At 40.6% G+C, this 25686-nt stretch overlaps 1 protein-coding gene across 2 annotated transcripts; it reads right to left on the reverse strand.

The window, feature by feature from the left end:
* rheb (Ras homolog, mTORC1 binding) lies at window positions 1-23988 on the reverse strand. 2 transcript variants are annotated; one of them, XM_027149782.2, is made up of 8 exons: window positions 23715-23986; window positions 14664-14735; window positions 10107-10174; window positions 9120-9202; window positions 6669-6725; window positions 6481-6528; window positions 3343-3424; window positions 1-854 (listed from the first exon to the last, which is right to left on the reverse strand). In XM_027149782.2, the coding sequence occupies exons 1-8, from the start codon at window positions 23764-23766 to the stop codon at window positions 762-764; spliced, it is 555 nt and encodes a 184-aa protein (XP_027005583.1). In that variant the 5' UTR covers window positions 23767-23986; the 3' UTR covers window positions 1-761. The 2 variants fall into 2 exon arrangements, with proteins under 2 accessions (XP_027005583.1, XP_047667553.1); XM_047811597.1 differs by lacking the exon at window positions 1-854 and adding an exon at window positions 864-3149 and having other exon boundaries at window positions 23715-23988.
* Between the last annotated feature and the right edge of the window lie 1698 nt (window positions 23989-25686).

Here is a 25686-nt window from a genome sequence, read left to right on the forward strand (position 1 = left end):
TAGTGAAACAAAAATGCTGTATTTAATGATTACAATCAAAAAAATTCAACATCATTCATTACAGTGGAGAATGAATGCTGCAAACTTTATTGGCCATTATTACTGTTTAAGAAATACAATATACAAATTGATAATGGTTTGGGAGAAAAGAGGAAGGCAGAAAAGAGATGAGGGGAGATGAGCGGTGAGAAAGTAAGGCTCAGTATTTCATAGGAGTTTGCTTGTATTGGAGAATAAGGGATGGCTGGAGGGAGAGAGAAGGAGAGGAGGAGAGAGAGAGAGAGAGAGAGAGAGAGAGAGAGAGAGAGAGAGAGAGAGGAGAGTACGGCTGAGGAGTCAGTGTATCTTCCAAAAGAATATTTAAAATAAAAAAAAAAACAACAAAAATTAAAATGAAATAAAGTATAAAAAAAAGAAGGTTAAAAAGAAAAGTCAACATTTTGATGGAGGAAAACAGGCAGTTAGCCACTTCAAGTAGAGGGATTTCCCAGTGTCCAGTGTTGTGGTAAGGAGTTGGGGGTTGTGGGGAGTTTGGGTGGGGTAGTGGACTCCAAACAGACTTTTCTGGTGAACCGTTATCATTAGATGTGCTTAACTCTAACTGTTAAACCCAATCCAAACCCTCAAGCTGGACCCCGACACCTCGTCCTGACCCAAGCCAAAAATTTAAGTGTTCCCTTAACTAAAGGACTGATAGAAAGTGTTCTCCAGAAAGGTCTGTGTGTGTCCTCCAGTGGTCAGGACAGGCAGGGAGTGCGAATCTACATCAGCGAGCAGGGTGTTCGGCCCGGTGGGGCTCCACCATCCATCTTCTCAGCCTCCAGGATTATCCTCTTGAACACCTCCACTGCAGTCTGACGAGAGGGACAGAGTGAAAGAAGTAGTTAGTCATGTCTTTATATAATCAAAACAAACCAAAAGAAAAAAAAAGTTTCAACTAAAGAAAACTAATAAATAAGATTACACTAAAAGTGACAGTGTGTCCATTAAAAATATCTAGATAAAATGGGGGAAGTGGTAGCCTAGTGGTTAAGGTGTTGGGCTACCAATCGAAAGATTGTGAGTTCGAATCCTACGTCCACCAGTTTCACACTGCTGGGCCCCTGAGCAAGGCCCTTAACCCTCAATTGCTCGGTTGTATAAAAATGAGATAAAAATGTAAGTTGCTCTGGATAAGGGCGTCTGCTAAATGCTGTAAATGTAAATAAAAATATCTAATGGAGTGCAATGTGATGCGTCATGTGACTGGAGAGCAGTAGCAGTTCTGCTTCACTCTAACCATATTAGAAACAAAGTCCAGAGAAATTCATAAAAAGCCCAAAACCACAATCAAAGATCTTCAACAAAAATCATTTATGATGTTCACTGTAGATATAAAACAAACAAAAAAAATCTAATTAAAAGGCAGCTCATCACTTCCACCTCAGTTGTTAGAGCTTTCTCCCTGAGGCAATGTTTTATTTATTTATTTTTGTACAAAATATAGCTTTCAAATTACTAAGCGTCTCTGCAAAGGGGGGATTGAATGTGTCGGTGTTTAATCTCAAAAGAGAAACTTTATCTTTATTAAATAGGTCAAAAGTAAAATTAGTGTTTTTTGTTCCGACTGGTGGACAGTCGGCTCAGAGAGAAAGCAGCCATGGATCTGATATTCGATTAGGAGCTTCCACATCGTCTGCCTCTGTGGAGTTAGCAGATCTCTAGAGAGATGCTGTTGCTCAGGATGATGCCTGTGTGGAACAGGAGGTGAGCGCTACAGATGACGGCTTCTGCTGATATGTTTGAGCTTTTGTAATGCCACTGGGCCAAAGGGCAAACTGGGATTAATGCACTAGCAACTGTCACTCTTATGCAACTGGAAAAAGACATCAGGGGAACCGTCATAATGAAAGCAGACTAAACTATTTTTTATTTTATTTTATAGCCCAACAATGTCAACAAGAAAACCCAGGATATTATGTGTATAACATTCCTTCTAGTGCAAATATAATTTACTTACTAACATTTCAAATACACATTACTTACACTAACAACAAACACAGCAAATAATAGCAGTAGCATTACACTATGTATTTCTATCGATCACACCACATACTGTCAATCTACAAGGAACAGCAGCTTAATTGTGTTTTCCCCAAATTATACTCTACTGTATGTGGCCAAAATATGGCCGTCATACCCACATGCTTGGTGAACATCCAGTTCTAAAACCATGCTCATGAATATGGACTCTGTCTCCTTTGATCATCTAGGAAGGTTTCCACTAGAGATTTTGGAGTGTGGCTGTTCATCCATATGAACATTAGTGAGGTCTGGCACTGATGTGGGGTGAAAAGGTCTGTGGTGCTGTCAAGAGTTCCAGTTCATCCCAAAAGTGTTCAGTGGGGTTGAGGTCAGGGTTCTGTGCAGAACCTGTGAGTTCTTCCACAACAACATCAAACCATGTCAAGGTCATGCTGGAACAGGTTTGGGCCTGTTAGTTCCAGTTAAGGGAAACTGTAATGCTACAGTAAAGTCTATGCTTTCAAACTTTGTAGAAATAATTTGAGGAAGACACAAATATGGGTGTGATGGTCGGGTGTGCACACATTCTGCCCATATAGTATACATTTTACATCTTAAGTGAACAATCTGTAATCTTCAACTCATCTTCATACAATTTTCTGTTTTTTTTTTAAATGACGCTCACTAACAAAAACAGTGATGTTATAGAAGCTAAATAAAGAGTTATAATGAAACACTGTTTGAGATTTAGACACAAGAAAAGAGTGAGTAAGTTTTATTAACTGCATAAAATCTTGTATCAGTGTTAGGAATCATTTCGTTGATACACAATTAAAACAAATGTGATTTACTGATACAGAACCACATCTCACAAAAACCCCCAACAAAAACCAGTAAAATTCTGAATGAGGGTTGAATAGTATTTAAACAGTGAAATACTGTATACTTTACAACAACAACCATAACATAAGAAACCTGGGAACTCATGACATCTATACTCTCATCCATACATCCATACTCTCCCCTCCAGGTACTCAATTTCCCTCTGCAGTGCATCTCATAATGCCAACATATGACCTCATTGCCATAGCAACTGCATAGCAACCAATCCTTGCCCGAAAAACCGACTCAAATAGCTCGTATGCCTGAAAAAGTCACACACCACAGGAAGGGCCGTTAGCTTAGTCTCTGATTGATATGCGGCTATGCTTCGTTAAGCGCAGAGAAACAAACAAACAAAGACCTTGACTACAGCCAGAGAGCAGAATCTGAGAAATGCACTACATCACAGAGTGAGAAGGAAATATAGAGCACGTGTGTGAGAGCATGGCTTGTTACCTGGTTCTCCTTTGCAGAGGACTCCATGAACGCTGCATTCCATGATTCTGCCAACGCTTTACCTTCTTCACAGCTGATAACCCTATAGGAGAAAAGCGTATATAAGCTTAAGAGATTGTGAGAATTATTGAGACTTTTCTGGCCACAAGCTTCTTATGAAGGTTGCCATCACGGTACAGACATTCACATTCTATTACACATTCTGTAAATGTGCACTTACATGCACCAGACTCTGAAATCAAACACTGTGATTCATTACGCATTCTGGAGAAAGATAGTCACTGGACTGGAAACTAGTTCACGAAATCAGATTCTTAGAAGTTTATAATGAGTTTTGATAAAATAAAGAGCCGACGTGATGCCAGACTGTCGGAAACGTCTTGGAATGTAGCTAGCCGGTTGTAAAGTCAGTCAGAAGGCTTCTTCTTGTTGAAGTAGGCAGATCTATATTTACTGACAAAAGGAACCGGACTTACCAAGCAAACTGTCACAGGCCATTTTGTTGTGCTATATAAACTTGTACATGGCTAAATTAACAATAAAGCTCTGTAATATCCAGTCATAATGCAGAGTCATAGAACAGCCCAGTTTTCTCTTACAGCATATGTACTGATAAAGTCTGTTACACATGAAGCAAATAAATGTTTTTACACGGATTTACTCTATAAAAGTGTTTCTTTTAAATTCTATAAAAAAGGTATGCTTCTGAAATAATCAACAGGGTTGTAAAGGAGCTGTAAAACCACAGGGAACCCAAATGGTTGATTCCTTCTAATTAGATCCTGTGAAGGATGTTAAATCCAACCTGCTCATCAGAATACTAATCAGAACCGTCAAATGGGTTTAAGCATTTTTATCTATTTTTATTCGATCTATGTTGGGTAAGATGTAAATGTTGCGTGATACACTACATATCCAGTGACTGACCTATGCATTTCACAAAAAGGATCATTTCAGCATAGTAAACTGTAATAATATACTAATAATGAAATAAGAAGCTATGTTCTTTAACAGCTCTGCAGATAAAGCTGAACGTACTGTACCAGTCAGTATAGGAGACCGCCCATGCCTATTGACAGAACTCTAATGGAGCTATTGATCCTCTATGGCTTTTAGATCTCTCTCTCTCTCTCTCTCTCTCTCTCTCTCTCTCTCTCTCTCTCTCACACACACACACACACACACACACACACGCACACAACTGCTGATCTGCAGATGGAGCAAGTTCACTAGTCAGCTCATATGACTGTTACCGTTTCTGCTGTACTCCATTTGTAGTACAGTTAAAGAAAAACCTTCCTCAAACCTGAAGTATGCAATTAAAATAAATAAATAAAATAAATCAAGGCATGATGCCCGATGACGCCTGAGATAGGCACAGGCTCCCCGTGACCCGAGGTAGTTCGGATAAAGCGGTAGAAAATGAATGAATGAATGAATGAATGAAATCAAGGCATGGAAAATTATGAGAACTTTTCCACAGGGTCAAAGATCTGGATCATGATAAGCTCATCAGTATTCCCATGTATGTGTTTATACAGTAGGTCAATAAAAGAAAAATAAAGGGTTTTGAATGCATGAGGATGCCTACGGAGAAACACTATATTTAATGTGACTACAAATTTTGGGCAGCTTTTCTCCAAGCCAGTAGTGTGACTGTGTTTCTCATTCCATCCTGAGAGACCCATTAAACAGATAAACTGCCCTGTCCTGTCCACTCATGCTGAACTGTATCCATGTACATGCAAACAGGGAAGCGAAGTAGAGAAGCTGCTCTAAAGCTTTCCCGGTCTTTTACTTCCTGCTCTCATGCAAGAACCTAAACATTACATACTTATTAAAAAGTTTTGCTTTTATATTTCTATGAATGTCAAGTGAGCAGACATTTTCAAACCCGACGTTCAGCTTAAAAGTGCCTTTCACAGCATGTTGCCTTGAACTGCGGTACGAAACCCCAGGCATTATGTAAAATGATCTAAATAGGCCTCTCTCTCTAACTGCCTTTTTCAAGACTCTGATCTCTCTATGCCAAAATAACTTGAAATTCGTTTCGAGCCCATTTCTCCAAACACCCCTGGAGCTCTGGAGTTTTTACACAACTGTAAATGTACTGAGCCCTGCATTGATATTGATACTGACAGTCAGGATATCGAGTCTCTAGGCTGTAGGTGACTACACCACAGTGAAAAACTACTTTCTCCTAAATAATCCATTCATGCACATCTCTATTTTACAGTAACAGCTTTACCCACTTCTGCTGTTAAGATACGCAAGCACTGGATGTACTGTGTGTGCATGCGAGTGCATGAGAAAAAGAAAGAAAAATTCAAAGCACCGGTGCAGAATGTAAATTAGCCTTTGCAACAGCCATCACAGGCATGAGTGAAACAGGACTCACACGCAGGTGTGCTCACGGCAAACCGGTGTGTGGGGTTTTACTGACACGAGGTGTAGGATTTGTAGGAGAGTGTAAAAAGTGAGGAAAATTTTGGATGACTCAAAAATTGATAAAGAACACCCATGTTTTCATATCCTGTGGAACAGCATGCAACATCAGTTCTATTCCCTTTGTGTCCCTGTTGTCGTTCAGCTTTATGGAATGTTCAATAGTATGTCCCCCGAAGCATGACTACAGTTTAACCCTTTCTACGGTAAAGTCTTATTGTACGTAAAGGTTTGCAAAAGTCTTATTCTCTAATAGTTGGACCATCAAGCTGCAAATCTTTTCACATCTGATTGCGTACCATCACCGTGTTCCCTGTGTGTTCTGAGAGCCGATGCCGTGACTTAGATTGACCCATTTATCCATCTCCACCCCTCGTGTGTGGCTCTGTGTGCCGATGATAAACCGAATCGCTAAACTGGAAGAAGGGAAGACTCGAGTGATGTACTCGAGGGTGCACTGGGAGGTCAAACTTGTTCTCAAGGGGTTAAGTTAGTTGCACCTCATCACATGCACTCATGGCCATCATTTTTGCCACCAGACTACAGTTACTTTACTACAAGTGTATAAGACAAGCTCAGTGTCTATTCATCATGCAAGAACATATCACAGGATCTTTAGAGAAGGCTATTTGAGCTGGCAGTGAGGAGATCTGTGGATTTCCCTTTATGTACAGTATCACATGCATCACTTACCGCTCCATATGGAGATCTTTTTTATTTCCCACCAGCATTATTGGTACTCTGTGTGGAAGACAGAAGGAGCATGACCTCAGTATAAAAGTCACAAATCAGTTTCTATATTGTCAAAATGGCCTTTTTTTAAAAAAAAGATGTGCATTCTCAGTCACATTATTTCTTTTTGGGAAAAAAAGGATACTTACTGTACTTTTCCCACCATATCCAGCAATTTTTCATGAATAACTTTTACTACTTCAAAACTGAAAAAAAAGAAAAGAGAAATGATTTAGCAACAGCAGCTAATCAAGAGTTCTTCAGAAGAGGATCAAAAGGTCATTGATGCCTTTAAGTGATCATTCCTTCCAAACATGGAACATATTAATATTATTGAACTATACTAAATAATCCCTTGTATGTTAAATAGCACCATGGAAAAAAATCCAGTTCTCTACTTGATGCATGTCTTTATTCCACGCTGCACTAATATGAGAGAAATTGAGCTTATTGCTCTCTAACCGGAGTCAATAAAATAAAAAATAAAAAAATTGTACGTTATTTAGTGTTGGTCAATCTACATAAACATCAAATTGTAAATCCCACAATGATCTCATGCAAAAGACTTACATGACTCAGTAAGGGGTTGTTCAAGCGATTAATGCTTAGTAAATGGCAAAATGTCTGCAATGCTATTCGCTCTCATTAAAAATAATTCCACTGAGATCTTTATTTAGTTTGACGTTTAGGGTTCACATACATTACTCACATAACAGAGTGCTGTAAACATTTTCCCCAGAGAGAATTTTGACTTCACTATAAAACCTAGGGGACGGTGTGTCTGGGATATGTGACAGTTTTATGTGGAACGCAGTCGTGCTGGAGACTAGGAATATTTTCCAAACGTGTGTCAGAGGAAGATGTTCTTCGACACTAGAGAACTAGTTTAAAGAAGCTTGTGTGAAGTGTGCTGATTGTGCCCTGTAACTTTTAGTGCTGTCACCTGGACCATTTTGTGATTCAGCTACAGAGAGCTAATTTTCTACTCCAACACCTCCGATATCAAGTGCATGAGGAGCCCAGCAGGAAGTGTCATCTTCATCTGCTGCTCGCTGGAAGCATAGTAATGTTGCTACCGAGGTGGTTGGTGGTGCTTATCTGAGGTTGATTTATAGCATTGTGTCATTGAGGTTCGTCTACATTTACATTTACAGCATTTGGCAGACGCCCTTATATCCAGAGCGACTTACATTCTCTCATTTTTATACAGCTGAGCAATTAAGGGTTAAGGGCCTTGCTCAGGGGCCCAACAGTGGCATCTTGGTGGACCTGGGATCGAACTCACAACCTTCTGATTGGCAGCCCAACACCTTAACCATTAGGCGACCACATGCCCTCATCTAGGGGGATGTAGTTGCTCAGTGGCTAAAGCTGTGGACTACAGATCGGAAGGTAACGAATGCAAACCCCAGGTCCACCAATCTGACACTTCTGGGCCCCTGAAAAAGGCCCTTAACCCTCAATCACTCAGTTGTATAAAATGGATAAGGGATTCTGTCAAATGCCATAAATGTAAACGTAAATCTAGGTTTGAGGAAGTCAGTGCTCGGGAGTCTGAAAGCGTCTGACTGAGAAAGCTATTCATGCAATCACTAAGGCTTCACTAAGTGGTCTGATTAAATTAGTGTCTTGAGAAAGATCGATTTCCTATTAGTGATGATGATGAAGGGCGGATACAGGAGAGGGTGACTGAAATAAGAGCAAAGAGAATGGGAAAGAGAGATAGAGGAAGAGTGAAAGATAACACATCTGTGCAGCATGACACTTCAGTGCTTAATCTTAAAAACATTTCCATGTCCTTCTTCCCATAGCATAGTTTCTTGAATTTCACAAAAATCATAAATACATTAGCTATTCCTTCAGACAATCTATAATGTGTGTGTTACTTCATTTTAATTACCTGAAGCTGCAGTAACTAGGTAAAAAGCAGTCGTTATTATAGTTCGACTCGAAAAAATGCAATGCAGCATTAGCTTCATACAGTATAAGAGGTATACTTTCCACATCCTTACATGTTCCTGATTTTGAAAGGATTGTCTTGAATTCTTGCAAGAATTATGAATAGAAATATAAGAATAATACATGAATAGAAATACATGGTGAAGAATACATGAAGAGAAATATATGGAGCAACCAGAGTGGGCTATGATTAAATAAACATTAAAAGAAGAGTAAGAATTTGTGAAAGAATTCTGTTTTCTTTCGGCTGTCTGAAGAGTAAAGCAACGAGGCGCTTATGACTCCTATCAACAGCATACTGAACCTTCATCCTTTTTCTTCCTATCGAATTTCCAGACAACAATGAGTTAAAAATAAATCCTAATGCTAAAATAAACCAAACACAGAATCTGCCTAAGCCCAGCACCAGTGATGTGGCTATTGATTTGTCCACCCATGAAGTCCATTCAATAATCCACTGGTTATAAAGAAATAAAGGTAAAACACTGTCAAATGAAATGACTAATTAGTCCAAAAAAAAAAAAAAAAAAAGTAAACACTCACAAACAGGACCAGGATTTCACATCTCTAGTTTCACTGAACGCTCTACTTTTCATTTCATACTGCACATAAAGTCCAAAATCAATAACATGTCGGCCTACCTTTTATTTGACGTAACGGAATACACCAAAATGTAACCATTGATGTCTATGGAATAGGTCTGAGGGAAAATAGAGTACTCATCCTGTGGAGGAAAAGAAAAAAGTCTGTAAATTAAGCCAAATATAAAAGACAAGAACAGCCATCGTATAAAGCCTAAAGTTTACCAAATGAATGTCTAGGTTTGATACTTTATAGTCTAACATTATAAAACAATTTTTAAACAGAATCTCGTTTTTTAAGTCCTAAGGGTTTTACTCTGTATCTTACTAACACAATGAAGATGTGGTTGAGAAAACCCATTTGTACAAGATGGAGGACAGGATTCAGCAGCTCCATCTTCCGTCTCTGCAGTACACGTGCACAGAGCTTGGACACACATCGTGCCATTTTCTTCCCAGCTCTGTCACTGGTTACTGCCTGTGTCACTGATTTTCTCTAAAAGATGTGATTTTGAGTTCACAAATCAAACGTATCTGGACGCACCTACTGTAGTCATTCTGCAAGGCATTCGGAAAGCATAAAATGGACCGATGTGCAATTTGGCAGCACGTGATCATAGAGAAAGGCAAAGTCACTTCTAATTGTGAAAAGGTGTCAGAAAGAGATAATGAAGAATAAAATCAGAATAAGCCTCTTTTTTTTAATTAAGCTGTGAATCATGGCTAATCAGCTGAAACATCACTCTGAATGCAAGTGTCACAGGGAGCACTTGCTATCGGAGCTTAATAACAGCAGTGTGACTCGCTCACTTGTACTACTTCTATTTCAGCTCAACCACACCTAATTGTGTGTGTGTAGGTATGAGTGTATCTCTCACGCTCTCTCATATATAGCTCTCTGTGTGTGTGTGTGTGTGTGTGTGTGTGTGTGCAGGTATGAGTGTATCGCTCTCTCTCTCTCTCTCTCTCTCTCTCTCTCTCTCTCATATACAGTATATATATGTATATATATATATGTGTGTGTGTGTGTGTGTGTGTGTTTTCTACCTGCCCTGCTGTGTCGACCAGCTGCAGATGATACTCTTGGCCATTGACTGTGATCATTTTAGTAAAAGCTGCAATGGAGAGAAAAAGACAACAGTGTTAAAGGAAGCAGAAAAAGAGAGTGTGTGTGAATGAATGAGAGGTTTATACATGTTGCAGTCCTCAGCTTCTATGCCATGGAGAATTGATACAAGGACAATTCGGGGGGAGGGTGTTAGCAGGGAGCAGAGAACAGTATCAGACCAGGGGCTTTTCAAAACATTTCACTTCCCTTAGAAGCTCTTTCTGTAACTGACGCTCAAACTCACAACACAGTCATTCATCATCACTGCAGCTGCCACAGAAACCTAGAATCGGAGGCTGAGAAAGACAGCGATCCTTAATTTTTAAGACATCGGTCTTTCGTCGTAGATGATGCCGTACTACAGAAACCTAGATTTTACAAAATGGGTGTGATTGAGCTAAATACAAGATTGGCACTGGTACAGACTAACGCTGAAATATTTGTAAGCCAAGGTGCACGGCTAATACATCAGCACCTCAATGCAGCCTGAAACTGTGTGGCCGAGATCTCATGGGGCTGAAAATCTAAGACACAGTGTCACACGCAGCAATTTGAGGACGTAGCAGATCCCTGAGGACAAACGGAGCTGCCGAGCCGAGAAAGAAAATAGCTCAGCGTGGAGCCAGCACGCCTAGCACTATTACTCAAGCATTCAGACGCATTGAGAGCACAGTGCCTCTCCTACCATCCTCCTCCTTCTCCTCCACTCCCAAAGTCACACCAGCAAGTAAAATCACTAAGGAAGGAGATGTGAGAAGAAGAGAGAAGGAGGTAATTCGTCTGCAATAATAAAGTCACACTGTTGTCCAAACAAGCGAGGAATGAACAGGGAGAGTGTTTCATGGCTTGGGGACATGGAAAAGACAATTACATCTAGATAAAGGACAATTAACTGCTTCACACTAGGTGTGTTTCCATCCACTGACGTTAGGGCTAGAAATCTTTAGTCCCCCTAAGATTCAATTTACACATGATTATTAACAGTACATAATTTTCCCCATCTACATGTTTGCATAATGCAAAAACTATACCTTACTGAAAAATCACACAAAATTTGACCAGTTAAATTCAGATTGTGTTTCAAACTTACTTAACGGACAACTTTTAAAGACGTACCAAATATTCCCAAAAATGGAGCTATACTAAACATTACACAGATGATCTTAAGAAGTGTCTCATGAGACGATACCGGATAAGAAATATTTTAGGTCTGGCCTTGTAAAATTACTTAAGTGCCTTTTGGATTGCTCGAGTCGTTTCAGCCGCTCCAACACCACACCTAGTGCAAGTCCACTGGATAATTATCTGGGCATTTGAGTCACTTCTATTAAAACACATTATAGAAAATATAGTAGTCTTTAAGTGAATAGGGGCAGGGGTGGTGACACACTTGATCTTTCTGGTGCTGGGTGGTGGTGAGTAGGTTTGGTTGCGGGAGCATTAAACATTAAAGAGGGTCTGGACACAACATTAAAGATGTCATTTGCAATATTTAAAAGCATAGTCATCACAAATGTAATAAATATATTGCAGAACAATAAACTAGGTTCTTCAATTCATTTTAGGCTTGTTTACATTTCTCTGGCCTGGAAATAAGCCCCTCCCCCAGCCAGTTAAAACAGAGCAAGTCAGCTTTCACACTTTTCCTTAAAAAATAATTCGGAGCCATACAGAGTTTCAACCAAGGTCGAGCTTAGGAAAATGCTGTGAAATGAATTACTCTGCTTTTCCACAACAAGCTGCAAACTGCTTTAAAAATGACAATTTGCTCCTTTAACACAACTGCGCCAGGCGTTTTCCTTAGTCTCTCTTCTCCGTTCAAACCACCGCCACACAGAGCTGAGAAGAAAGAAAGAATTTAACGTTCTGACTCCAGAGACAAAGGCTAAGGTATCATTATGCTGTTCGTGTGTGTGACACAGTTTGTAGCAGAGATCTCCATGTCCTCTGTGCTCCAGAGAGTCTCTGAGCTGAGCTGAACCTCGCTACGCAAACTGCAGCGTGCATGCTTCACTAACACACGGAGACCGGTTAAAATTACACCGAGACATTAAAGCACAGTCTAATATTCCACATACATCTAAGATCCCAGCAATACACACTGCAAAATAATAATCATGTTTGAGATTTATTGATGTATTGTTTTACATGCTACCACCTTCACGGTGATCTGGACTGAACATCCTCAGGAGATTCTGAACAGCTAGCTAATGTTTAGCTGATAGTCGGTTTGAGAGTGTAAGAGACATGCTGAATAAACTTTGCAGTACAGCTAACTTTTTAGCTCATTACCAGAATATTATTAAAAGAAAAACACAATCCCAGCCTGCTCATATTTTCTGTTGGATCAGGCTTCCATAATTGATGGATATTTCAGATTAAGTTAAATTTAAATTGAATTTTGAACAAATATAAACTTAAGGAGAGACATGCAATTAATCACAATTACTATTTATTTTTTTATTTTAATCATCCCTCTCATTTCTCCACAATTCCAGACACCAACTCAAAGAAGTATGAAGTCAGTCAATCATTTTCAAACTGCTGCTTTTCTCTTGGAGCTCCATGTGCTACTCTTGAGATACCAGTGATCCTGACCCCTTCCGCACTCGATGCCCTGCTTCTGGGTAGAGTTCTCATCCTATGGAGGTCACTCGCTGCTGCTGAGGCTAGCTACATTTCCACAGCCTAGAGTTAAATGGGATTGCTGTGGATGATAAACCATGATAATGGCTTTGGACTGCACGTAGCATGAAACAGATTTGTACTTAAGTCACCATCAGTGACTAGTTGATAACTCCAAAATAAACTTCAACAAGAGTTTTACAAGACTTCATGTTAAAATTAGAATGAACTTCCTGGTTATGCAATTGCACTTTTGACCACACAGTTATAGAAGGAAAATGATTTATAATAAGAGATGAGGATGCCTGTTCCTTGAGCCTTTTCTTGCCACTGGCAAATACTACATTATCTTCAGGGCTACATTTTAATGAACACGATTAGATTTAAAATTTATCGTTTATATCCTGAGTTTAGATATCTCTGTAAGGCTGCTTTGTGGCAATGTTCACTACTAAGCCCTTTATAGAAATAAAAGTGAACGGAATTGAAACTTGGAAAGAAAAGAAATCTTCCACATACATGACCTTACACAAGGCAAACAGTGTTTTGCTAATTTCATTTCTATACATCATAATGTCTCTTTTAGTCATGGGCTTTTTTGGCTAGCAAATGGAATCTTTCAGAAGAATGTTGTTCATGCCTCCAGTATATTTTCCAGAGACTTGCAGTATCTGTTCCAGTGAATCTGCTCTGATGGGAAATGGTGGTCTGACACCATAGTAAAACAGCTTGTTTATTTTCTCTCAACTTATATATTTCCAAATGGCAGTATTTCTGTGGGTTTGTGTGTAATATGCAAACACATACAGTTGACACATTTACCTGCAAAGCTAGGTTTCATTTCCACAAATCTATACCAAGTCCATGGTCTCCCAAGCCCAAGCGGTGTGGGTTTTTCCATTTTTGTTAGGATGCCATGGCTCCGAGTACTACAGTAGCCAACACCTGACACTGACAAGTAACCGACACCATGTGTGAGGTTCTGGTACTGAGCATTACTCTGCAGACAGTTTATTTCTTGCATTGACATGCAACATCCATAATAAGACAGTCAGCATAACATTAACAGTAAAAAACACAAAAGAAAGCAAAACAAAAGTAAAGCTGAATTAAAATATGTGTCAAATCAGACAGTGATCCTATGCATCATGCCATCATCTTTTTAAAGCTTCTGAGAAAGTCTGAACAAATAGCTCCTAAGATTTGTGGGTTTTACTTTCAAAGGATTTAACAGAGTTTTGAATAAAACAAATATATCATTAGATAAATATGGCCTGATGTTACCACTCAAAGTGAGCTACTGGCATCAAGTATCTCAACACAAGTTTCACCGTCTGGTATGTTAGGGTTGTTCTTTGCTGGATGAAAATGTCGGTGAGTAGACACCTCCTGTGGCATGCGTAGATATGAGATGCCTCTTAAAAGTCGAGGTGTCAGCAATGAGCAGTTCTTTGGCAGGCCCTTGCTGTACCACTGCTGCCTAACTGCATGCAAATAGGCGGCTGTTTAAGCGTCCTCTCTGCTCCCTAATGCGAAGTGGAAGTGCTGATTCTGACAAAGCTGAGTGTCACACTGCCATCACATCCACACTGCAGCTTATACTGAGTAACAGAGAAGTGAAATCTACCTGGTGCCTATTCCAAGCTTTTCACACAAAGCACATCATACAGCTGAAGGCTGAGAAATGAGGTCTAATTCTACTAATAGCAACACACACACACACACACACACACACACACACACACACACACACACACACACACACACACACACACACACACAGAATGAAGCGGAGAGCAGTTACTTGACAGGGCCTCTCTCTGTCTCTCTGACTCAAACTCAGTCTGCCAGATTAATTGAATTGCACTTACTGTTTTCTATAGTCGGGTCGTACGAGTCCACAAACTGTCCTTCCACAAACTGTATTGTCAAAGAGGACTTCCCTGCAATAAAAAAAAACAGCATTATATTAACCGCATACATTTATTACAGCACACTCCATTCACACATGGCCTAGAGAGGAGCTACTTACAGCGCAAGTGCACGGATATTAAATGCCAAGCGTTGCTTAAAGACACTTCTCATTACTCCCCAGCAATTTTTCCAAACAAACTCAACAACGTTAATAGGCCAAACGATGCATTTCACCTTCGAATTTTCCACATTCAGGAGATTCAGGAACGTAAACTAAGTATTATTAAACATGTACAGAACAAAACACAATAGGATGTGATGTGCTGTTATAAAAAACTAATCGATGATGCATGAAACTTCAAAATTTACCAGCTCAATAACAATACCCTAATACCAAATTTCTCTTATACCAAAGCCCAAGTTCTCTTACACTTGCCCACGGTTTTTTTATTTATTCAAAAAACTATACCATAACTTCAATCTGTCTCGTGTCTTAGGTTTTAAACAAAAAAGTCAAAAAGTGAAATGCTTTTATAAACACCACATATGTTCTATATAATCAGAATGAATCAACTGTTTAAAACATTAGGTTTCTGTGTTCAGGGTTCTTGGTATTTGGTACAGACATGAACAAGGACAGCCTCTGTGTTTTCAGAGTGACTTTGGGTAGCTGTATTAGAGGTGTGTAGAACTAGAGTAGCAGCAGCACGAGATGTCCAAGCGTGTGGGAAGCCATGTACCGCAGCCTGTTGCTATAACGACCGCTCAATCCCGCCAGCATGTGTAAGATGTGAGCCCTCATTCAGAGGGAAAAGCCCAAAGGACGACGTGACTACTCACACAGGAACAAGTAGCCCAGGGAGAGATGAAGCTAATTTGTACACGGCATCTGAATGGATGCTGCTGGAATCTATTAACAGGTATTAACATGTAACCGCAATCGACCTCCAGATATTTCAGAGCTGAAAGACCTAATGTTCTCTAGCCCGTAAAGAGAATTCTAACAGAATGGAAAAATGGTATGAACAAATGTGGCTGTAATGATAATCCTAAAGTGTTCATCTCCCAATAATTAGAAGAGAGATGCTCAGCCCGACTACTTATCCAAAGAGACGTACAAAATTTCACTGAAGCTACCGTCAATGAATACATAAATACTAGCTCACTAGGTCACAGAGGAAGAATGCCAGAGGAAGGTCTTCACCAGTCATTTGAAGACAGCTTGGCTGTTCTGACATCTAGGGGAACTTCATTCCACCACCTAGGTGCCAGAACAGAGTCTTGATGCATATCTACCTTGTACCCTAAGAGATTGTGGGACTAGCTGAGCATAGCGTGAAGATCTGAGAAAGCATGGTACAGCAAAAGAAGTGATGAAGTTAGCTTTCAGGTAAGCTCTGTTTTTGGCATTGTAGGCAATGAAATGTGTTATAAATATGATGTGGGCAGCTATTGGAAGCTTGTGGAAGGAGTGCAGCAATGGGGTGGTGTGGGAATTTAACTTATGAAGGTTGCATATGAATGTTGCTGCAGACGTGGACCTGCCAAGAGCATGTTGCAGTATTCCATTATCAAAGTGACAAGAGACTGAACAAGCACCTCAGTCAGGGTTTCCCGCAGATAATTTGTTAGTTAAGGGTTGGGCGGGGCCGGGTGGGGTGGGGTGTGGTGGGCACGGCTTCTTTGAGAGATAGACCACAGTCTCTGTACTAGATTTAACAATTATTAAAAAACAGGCACGTGCAACCTAGCTAGCAGGTGAAGAACTCAACCAACAAAATCACCAGCTCACTTACTTTAAATTTGCAAGAACTATAGACTGATACAATAACAGGCTTAAATAAACCCAAAACATAAGTCCACTTACAGTTTTCATGGACACACGTTTTATCAACTGGCTAGTTATCCTCCAGACAGTGACGGACCACGTGTTTTTTTTTTGGACAACCTAGACGACCTAGAATTTCGGTAGAATTTCCCAGCTTAGGCGGGCCACAATACTTTTGATAGTGTAAAGGAGATACTGACAGGAGAATGCCAAGTCAGCAACATGCATGGAAATGGACAGTTAATTGGCCATGATTACCCTGGTGCGGTGTGCAGTGCCCAAAGGGGAGATCAGCGAGTTTTCCAAGGAGATCACAAGATTTAGACATGAGGATAAATCACCTGGGATGACCTGCAGTTCAGTTTTGCTGTGCTAATGTTTCAGCTGATGAGCTGCACTCCACAATAATGTCTGCCAGAGATGCTGAGATACGAGCAGAAACAGTGGTGTCAGAGAGAGATTGAAAGAAATGAGTTGAGTGTCACAGCATAGCAATGGTATGAGAACACATATAAGGAGTTAACTTCGTTAAGACAATGAGTATAGAGGGAGAAAAGAAGTGGACCAATTAATAAGCCATGTGGGACACCAGTAGAAAGTCTGCATGGATTCCTCAATGTCACTTGATATAAACGACCTTCCGGGTATTAAGCAAACTGCTGCCATACTGCTCCACGAATATAAAGATTCTTGAGGGTGGACAGGAGCGTCTTGTGATTCACTGTGTTGGCCACTGCTGAAAGGTCAAAGAGGATGAAGACAATTTTGCTGATCTAGCAGTGTGTACTTTCCAGTGACAGGGCAGTCTCTGTACAGAATGTGTTGCTTAAAAGCTAGATTTTTAAAAGCTAGAAGCTGGGATTTAGGAGGTTGTTCTGTGAGAGATGTAAAGACAGTTGATTATAAACAGCAGTAAGAACAGAGAGAAGTAATCCTGGTCTGCAGTTGCTGATGTCTGAAGGATCCAGAGTAGTAACCCTTGTTGATTTGGAAGTAATTGGTACATGACCAGATATTATGGAGGCATCGATGATCATAGTGATGAAGGGCAGGAGGTCTTGTAAGATGGTCTAGGGCATTGTGGAAAAGATTGGGTCTAGTAGACAGGTGATAGGATTGCAGGACAAGATGACTTGGATCTCGTCTGTTGCTAGGGTTGAAAAATATGCCAGCGAAGGAGTAGGGGAATCCTGGTTTAGTAATGTAGGGATAAATGTGGTAGGAGAGAAGGTCTGGCAGATTTGTTTTAAATCTTCTTGTCAGAGAAGGAGCAAAGTCTTCAGAATTCAGTCAGGACAGAGAAGGGGGAGACAGAGAGTTGAGCAGTGAAGAGATGTTGTGATACTTAAAAGGACCGTGTGCAGAAATTTGGAAGGCAGTCTATAAGCAGAAGTCATCTCTGAGGAGAATCTAGACAGGAGAGTATGGGAAGATCTGTGTCAAGTAATGTTTCTTCCACTTTCTTTCTGCTTATCTCAGTTCTCTCCGATGGCTATACAGCAAATACAATAGCCAAGGAACAGGGCAAGAAGTCTTCCTGGTTTTAGTAGATAGAGGAGATCCAAAGTCGAGAAAAAAGATGAAAGTGTCTGTGTACAAGTCCAGGGGAGTCAGGGTTGGAAAGACATGAAAGGGTGCAGGAAGCTACAAAGGAAGGAGAGAGAGTAGAAGTTATGGTGGGTTAGAGAGAAATGTTTGCCGTTGGTATTAGGCAGAATAGGGAGAGTGATTGTGAAGGATACCAGATGATGACTGAAGATGTAAAGTGGGGTAGCAGTCATGTCTGTAGTCCTGCTTGTATGTGGGAGGGCAGCTGTTGAATTTCGACTAGCAAAACTTCAGAACAGGCAGAAGGGCAAGATCACTGGAGCTTGTCCTTAAAAGATGTCATATGCTTGCCCACAAAATGTAAGGGTGGTATGGGAAATAGGCAAAATGTAACATTTTCTACAATTGTGATTCAACTGACAAGTAGAAGAGGTCTTTAAAATGACACACTGCTCCTTTAATAGAAATCTGAATCATACTCTACAATTCTTTATTACACTATAGTTACTCCAGTTGCTTTCTGAGACTTGTGTGCAGGAGCTTTCCCGAACCCTCTTGGCTTTAATGAAGATGCATGGTAATTAAAGCATGGTTCCAACTATAAATAGGCACAGCAACAGAGTGGGTAGGGAGTATCACAGAGCTCAGACTCCTTAGTGCAGGAAAAAGAGCAGATGTGTGAGCAAGTTTACGCAAAAGAGCACACAATAAAACAAACACATACGGAGCTAACGATGCTGAGACTCCTGAAACAAATGAAACTTGTCTGAATTTCAAGAATTTCTTTATTCTTTATAAGTATTGAGACACACCTAATAAAATTCGCAACCAGTCCGTTCTTTAAAGCAGCTCATTCAACAGAGACGGCCCTTTTGGATGTCTCTGAGAAACTACATGCTGCTAAATCAGCCAAGCTGTCATCCGTCCTTATCCTTCTCGACCTTTCAGCAGCATTTGATACGGTCAACCACAAGATTCTCTTGTCCACCCTCAAGAGTTTTGGGATTTATGGATCAGTGTGAAAATGGTTTGCTTCCTAACTGGAAGGTCGCTCATATCAGGTAACATGGAGGGGCGTGACATCTGCTCCACACAGACTCTCCCCTGGTGTCCGACAAGGCTCAGTACTTGGTCCCTTTCTTTTCTCCCTGAATTCTCAGTCTCTTGGTGAAGTTATTTTCTCACATGGGTTCTCTTACCACTGCTATGCTGATGATCCACAACTTATCATCTTTCCCACTAGAGGTCTTCACGGGTCCACTTAGATCCGAAAACCCGAGGTCCGACCCGAGACCCGAGCGGGTTCGGGTCTAAAAGTTTCACGTGTAGGCTACCTCGGACACAGGTCGGGTATAATAATAGCGGCATCGGGTCTCGGGTAATTTAAAATGAATGTGTTTTTACCGAACGGCCCCGAGAAGACACGAACTACTGTATCTCATGTGTGTGCATCGACTCGAGACCTTTTCCAACCTCTGCTCTGTTTGCCAAGACCGTTTTGACATGTGGCTGGTGGTAAGCTAATTTTCGTTGAAACAGACCTGTCAATCAATTTTGAATCCACTCTGTTACTTTAGTGTAGAGTTATGCAACTTTCGGGTCCAGTCTGGTTAAAAAATAATTGCCAACGGGTCGGGGCGGACTTGGGTCTAATTTTTTCAGGTTTGTCTCGGGTCGGGTCTTTCTTAAAAAAAAATTATGCACGTCGGGTTCAGGTAAAAAGTGATTCGGGTCACTTTCTTTAGACCCAAGAAGACCTCTATTTCCCACCCACAGATACCACAGCTTCTGATCGGATCTCAGCATGTCTGGCAGAAATATCATCGTGGATGACGGCTCATGAGTTGAAGCTCAATCCTAGCAAAACTGAACTGCTGATCATCCCAGGTGATTCATCCCCAGGGAATTATATTGCAATATCCCTACATAACGATCTGATCTCTCCTTCAGTCACAGCTCGCAACCTCGGGGTCCTTTTCCTCTCATGTTGCTAATGTGACTCGCTCATGTCGGTTCCTTCTCTACAACATTAGAAGGATTCGGCCATTTTTGCCCACACAGGCTGCTCAGGTACTTGTTCAATCTCTTGTCATCTCAAGACTGGACTACTGCAACTCACTGCTGGCATGTTTACCTATGAACACAATTTGTCCTTCGTAAATGATCCAAAATGCAGCTGCACGTCTTGTATTGAACCTGCCTAATATCTCACATACCACCCAGCTGCTGCGTTCCCTCCACTGGCTTCTGGTAGCTGCACGCATCAGATTCTAAACACTGATGCTTGCCTACAAAGCCAAAAATGGACCAGCTCCCTCTTACCTCAAAGCCCTCATCACTCCTCGCACTACACCTCACACCCTCAGAGCTACCTGTACTGGTAGACTGGTCCCACCATCTCTCAGGGGTAAGAGGTAAGTATATTACAAGGCTCTTTTCTGTACTGGCACCACGGTGGTGGATTAAACTTCCCCTAAAGCTCCGAACAGCTGAGTCACTGGCTATTTTCAAACGACGGTTGAAGACCTACTTATTCATGAAACACTTCAACTATCACTTTCTTCAATGTCTGTTGTGTATGTGTGTGTGTGTGTGTGTGTGTGTGTGTGTGTGTGTGTGTGTGTGTGTGTGTGCGTGCGCAAATGTATATATATAAATAAAAAAGCCTAGTGAAGCAGAGTTAATGTATCCAATGATAGAGACTTAAGCACTTTTGTATGTCACCCTGGATAAGGGCGTCTGCCAAATACTGTAAATGTAAATTCCTGAGAAGATATCAAACAGCAGCTTATATTACAGTGCCATAAGATGTTTCATTTAGAAAAACACAGGGAAAACATTAAAGCATGAATCTCAGAGTAATCATATAAATAGCAGCATGTGCAAAGTGAAATAACACATTCATACATATAAACAAGTCTGAAGACTGACCCAGGAGGTGATATGGACAGGTTGGATAAAATTAACAAAAGATCTAGGATGACAAATCTATGTTATTTACATTTTTTATTCACCTTATAACTTTACACAGAAAATATATTGTAATCTTATATTATAATCTTCCTGCAAAGACCATATTTGGAACCAGTTTAACAAACCACAGACACTGAGGTGAAAACCAGAGATGGGCTCAGATTGCTACTAAAAATTACAGATGACAGGACCCAAGATTTCCCAGCAAACATTGCCCAAAACACTGCCTCTGCCAGCATGCTTTCCTCCCATAGTCATCCTGGTGCCATGTGTTTCCCAGGTGAGAGATGCACATGCACCTGATCAGCCAGGAAATGTAAAAGAACACGTGATCTAGCAGACCAGTCCACCTTGTTCCATCGCTCCATGGTCCAGTTGTGAGGCTCACATGCCCATTGTTGGCACTTTCGGCAGTGGGCAGATGTCAGCATGGGCACCCTGATTGCGGGATATGCAGGCCCATACGCAACAAACCGCAAGGCACTGTGTATTCTGATACCTTTCAATCAGAACCAGACTTTAACTTCTTTAGCAATCTGAGCTACAGTTGCTAATTTGTTGGATCAGACCACACAGGTCAGCCTTCGCCCCCTCACATTAATGAGCCTTGGCCCTGACCCTGTTGATGGTTCACCACTGTTCCTTCCTTGGACCACTTTTGATACTGATCATTGCAGGCCAGGAACACCCATCAAGAGCTGCAGTTTTTTAGATGCTCTGACCCAGTCATCTAGCCATCACCTTGTATGGCATGCTATTATGCCATGCTGTTATCTATCTTTCCTCTGAGTGTTACTAGGAGACTGACCAGGATGCGGTTTAACACTTTCTAAGTATGTTGTTGATTGTATATAGATGAACATGTTCTACTTTACAGGACAGCAGAGGCCAACAGTAACTATACTGCAGAGAATCAAATCAAGCTTCTATAGCAGCTACATATCAATGTTTCAGTTTCAACAGTGCTGTCAAACCAAGATTTCAAAAAAGAGCATGCTGACAAATCGTATGACTTTTTCAGCAGATAATTGTACCTGTTCTGCACTCTATATGATTCTCCAGCTCACATCACAGAGCTTGGTTTCAGGAGTTTTTTCAATTTACACTTCTGTTTTTGTGTAGCCCTACATTCCTATGTCCAATCACTGATCCCCATTATTTCCCGTAACCACTTCTTTGCTTGCTCATTCATTTCCGATGCCATACCACTTGGATACAGCAGGGGAATTCACCCCAACATTGAACACTCAGTTACACCCAGGACCACCTAGCCTAGCCAATCCACCTCCCTGCATGTTTATACAAATCCACCCAAGGAAAAATGTGTGAAACTCCAAAACCAGGACCCTGAAGCTGTGAGGCAGTCATTCTACCCAGCTCACCATGTGATACCTGCACTTATTTGAACTTTGTTGTAAACAATCTTCTTGGATATGCTTACAAGCAATCCACCAATCCATCTACTGTACCACTTATACCGAGGTCATTCCCAATTCATTTTACAATCACACATTCACTCATGCCAATCAGCCTACAACGTGTCTTTGGAGTGTGGCAGGAAACCAGCATATACAACCCTAAAGAACATGTAGATCAGGGCTATTTCCCAAATAACTCCCATCAAGTGCACTATTCGGTACATGTCCTTAATAGAAATTTTAGTACGTAAATACTAAAAAGTACAGCATTATCATCCTAGATGCATTTCTTTAAGACTGTTGTTTTCTATTCTGATAAAACTCTGTTCTGTTCTGAGTATTTCCAGAATGTGTTCTTGATATGCAAATGATCGCAAATGAACTTAATGAATATGCAAATGCTTTATGATGTCATTGCGACTTTTTACAGAACGAATTGCATCTGCTTAATCCATGGGAAATACTGCAACTCACTCCAAGAGCAAATCTCATGTATCAGTAGAATAAAATCTGACTAACTACTCACACCTTTATTCACCTGACAGCAGCATTAACGCTACTTGCACCGATGTCTTCTGCAGGAATGATAAATGAATATATATATACTGTACGTCAGCGTTAATTTGATGCTACTTTTATTGCCTTTAAAGAAACAGCTATATTCTTCTTTGTTGAGGCTTAATTACACTTAAATAATCAGGTACATAAAAAAGAAAAAAAAACGAAACAAGAACATTTAGTCGCAAGGTCACGTACATCATCGCATCCCAAGTTATTTTAGGAATGTACTGTTTCTTCATTCTCTCTCTCTCTCTCTCTCTCTCTCTCTCCCTCTCACACACACACACACACACAATTGTAATTATAACTACTACAACAATAATCATTTTAATACATGTTATATGTAAATAAAGTTTATGTAGCTGGTTAGATAGCTCTGTCTTTAGGAGTGTGTCATGAGAGCCATTCAACTCTTACACACCGAATCAACGAGGACACACGCGCGCGCGCGCGCACACACACACACACACACACACACACACACACACACACACACACACACACACACACACACACACACATGATTAAGCAGTGCGTAAGCCCGACGTTAATAAGACATAAGTGACAGTTAGCCACGTTAGCTATCAGTGACAGTTAGCCACCTTAGCCATAAGTGACAGTTAGCCACGTTAGCCCTCCGGCTAACCCGCAGGTGCAGCCACAGTCAGGCCTTTACTTACCCACAGATCTGTAACCCAGCACGGCGATTTTTCGTGATTTGGGCTGCGGCATCTTTATTTTCCTGCTCAGCGACACCACACCACATAAAGAAGCGAACACACACTTTTACATTTACTCGAGCTGACACGTCGATGTAAAGCCTCACGATAAAGAAACAAACGAAAGGTTCGTCCAAACTGTGCAAATTTCTAACAATTTAACGGAAAAGTAGTCGAGCATCTGTATCCTTCTCTGCGTCACTGCCCAAAGCCATTCAGTGTAAATTATTCAGGAATGCCGTTATCTGATTGGTTGGGTGAACCCTGAGAGGCGGGACTTACTTCTTAACTCTTATTAGGATTGGACCAGGTTTTCTCTTCGTTTCCATTAACGATACATTCATTGGCTACTCGGAGCTGTCATTCATACACTACAGTAGGCTGTACATGAATAAACATACACAAAGAGTAAATTATTATTATTATTATTATTATTATTATTATTATTATTATTATTATTATTATTATGTATTTTTTGTTGTTGGTTAGGATAAGATAAGATTTTTTTAAATGCAACATTTGATTATGTAGTAAACATTAAAATGTGCAAAAATGTTCTAAAATTACCCCAGAATACTGTGCAACCTATAAGGGTCATTGAGTACAGTGATTTTAACCCTTAACTGTGCAGACTGGTATGTTTAGAGTTACTGGGTCTATTTAGTGAGCTTATTGAACCCACAAAATAACATCAAGCACGTCGAGAAATACATTTCCTACCTTGCGGTATATATTATAACAAAACAATCATTTAAAACATATTTTTTTGAGGTCATTTAGAATTAAAACAGGCCTCTGCTGCCATCTATGGGACATTTTATAATTTCATTGCTTTTTCCAGATAATTTATTTGTGTGAGATTGAACATCAGACTTTCACATAAATCCTTAAATACACTTTGTTGCCATGTAATGCTTCTCAGATTTAATTAATTATTTAGTACTGTTTTAATGGATTAAGTGGCAGATTCTATGTGCACACCTAACCATCACACCTATATGTCAAGTCAAGTCAAGTCATTCATTCATTTTCTACTGCTTATCCGAACTTCTTGGGTCACTTCTCTTCTCAGGCGTCATCAGGCATCAAGGCAGGATACACCCTGGACGGAGTGCCAACCCATCGAAGGGCACACACACACTCTCATTCACTCACACAATCACACACTAGGGACAATTTTCCAGAGATGCCAATCAACCTACCATGCATGTCTTTGGACCGGGGGAGGACACGGAGGAAACCCCCGAGGCACGGGGAGAACATACAAACTACACACACACAAGGCGGAGGCGGGAATCGAACCCCCAACCCTGGAGAACCCCCAACCCTGGAGGTGTGAGGCAAACGTACTAACCACTAAGCCATCACTTTTATTGTCATTTCAACCAGACAGACAAGACAGTACAGGACAAAAGACAGTGCAGGACAAGACAAAAAAGACAAACAAGACAGTGCAGGACAAAAGACAGTGCAGGACAAAAGACAGTGCAAACAAAAAATTCAAGACAATACACAATAAACAATAAACAAAAGACAATACACAAAAACAGAACAGAAAAGTGTAAATATTGTATGTACAGACAATATTGCGTGTGCAGAAATACTGGAATGAACACATTAGTATTATAGCAGCAGTTACATGAGGTAATGTAAAGTATTGTGCAAAACAGCAATCATCTGAAATGTGAGACAGCATGTGCAAAGAGCAAAAACAGTGTGCAAAACAGCATGTAAAATTTGATGATGTTGTTCTTCCTCAAATTGTTGAGGGGTGTTCACAATCCCTAGACATCCTTTGCATGCTGTAGTATTACAGTTTCCCTTCACTAAAACGAACATTTTGATGTTCCAGCATGACAATGGCCCTGTACACAATGCAAGCTCCATTAACACACGGTATACCAAGGTTGGTTGGAGGAAGAGCATCAGTGCC

The sequence above is a fragment of the Tachysurus fulvidraco genome, chromosome 3, assembly GCF_022655615.1.
Source record: "Tachysurus fulvidraco isolate hzauxx_2018 chromosome 3, HZAU_PFXX_2.0, whole genome shotgun sequence".
Lineage (NCBI taxonomy): Eukaryota > Metazoa > Chordata > Actinopteri > Siluriformes > Bagridae > Tachysurus > Tachysurus fulvidraco.

Excerpts from the sequence above, each read along its gene's own strand:
- rheb (XM_047811597.1), bottom strand. The coding sequence starts at position 23,766 with ATGCCGCAGCCCAAATCACGAAAAATCGCCGTGCTGGGTTACAGATCT. Across the intron at positions 10,175-14,663 it reads CGACCCGACTATAGAAAACA|CTTTTACTAAAATGATCACA; the intron begins GTAAGTGCAATT and ends TCTCCATTGCAG. Across the intron at positions 3,425-6,480 it reads AAAGATCTCCATATGGAGCG|GGTTATCAGCTGTGAAGAAG; the intron begins GTAAGTGATGCA and ends TTTCTCCTATAG.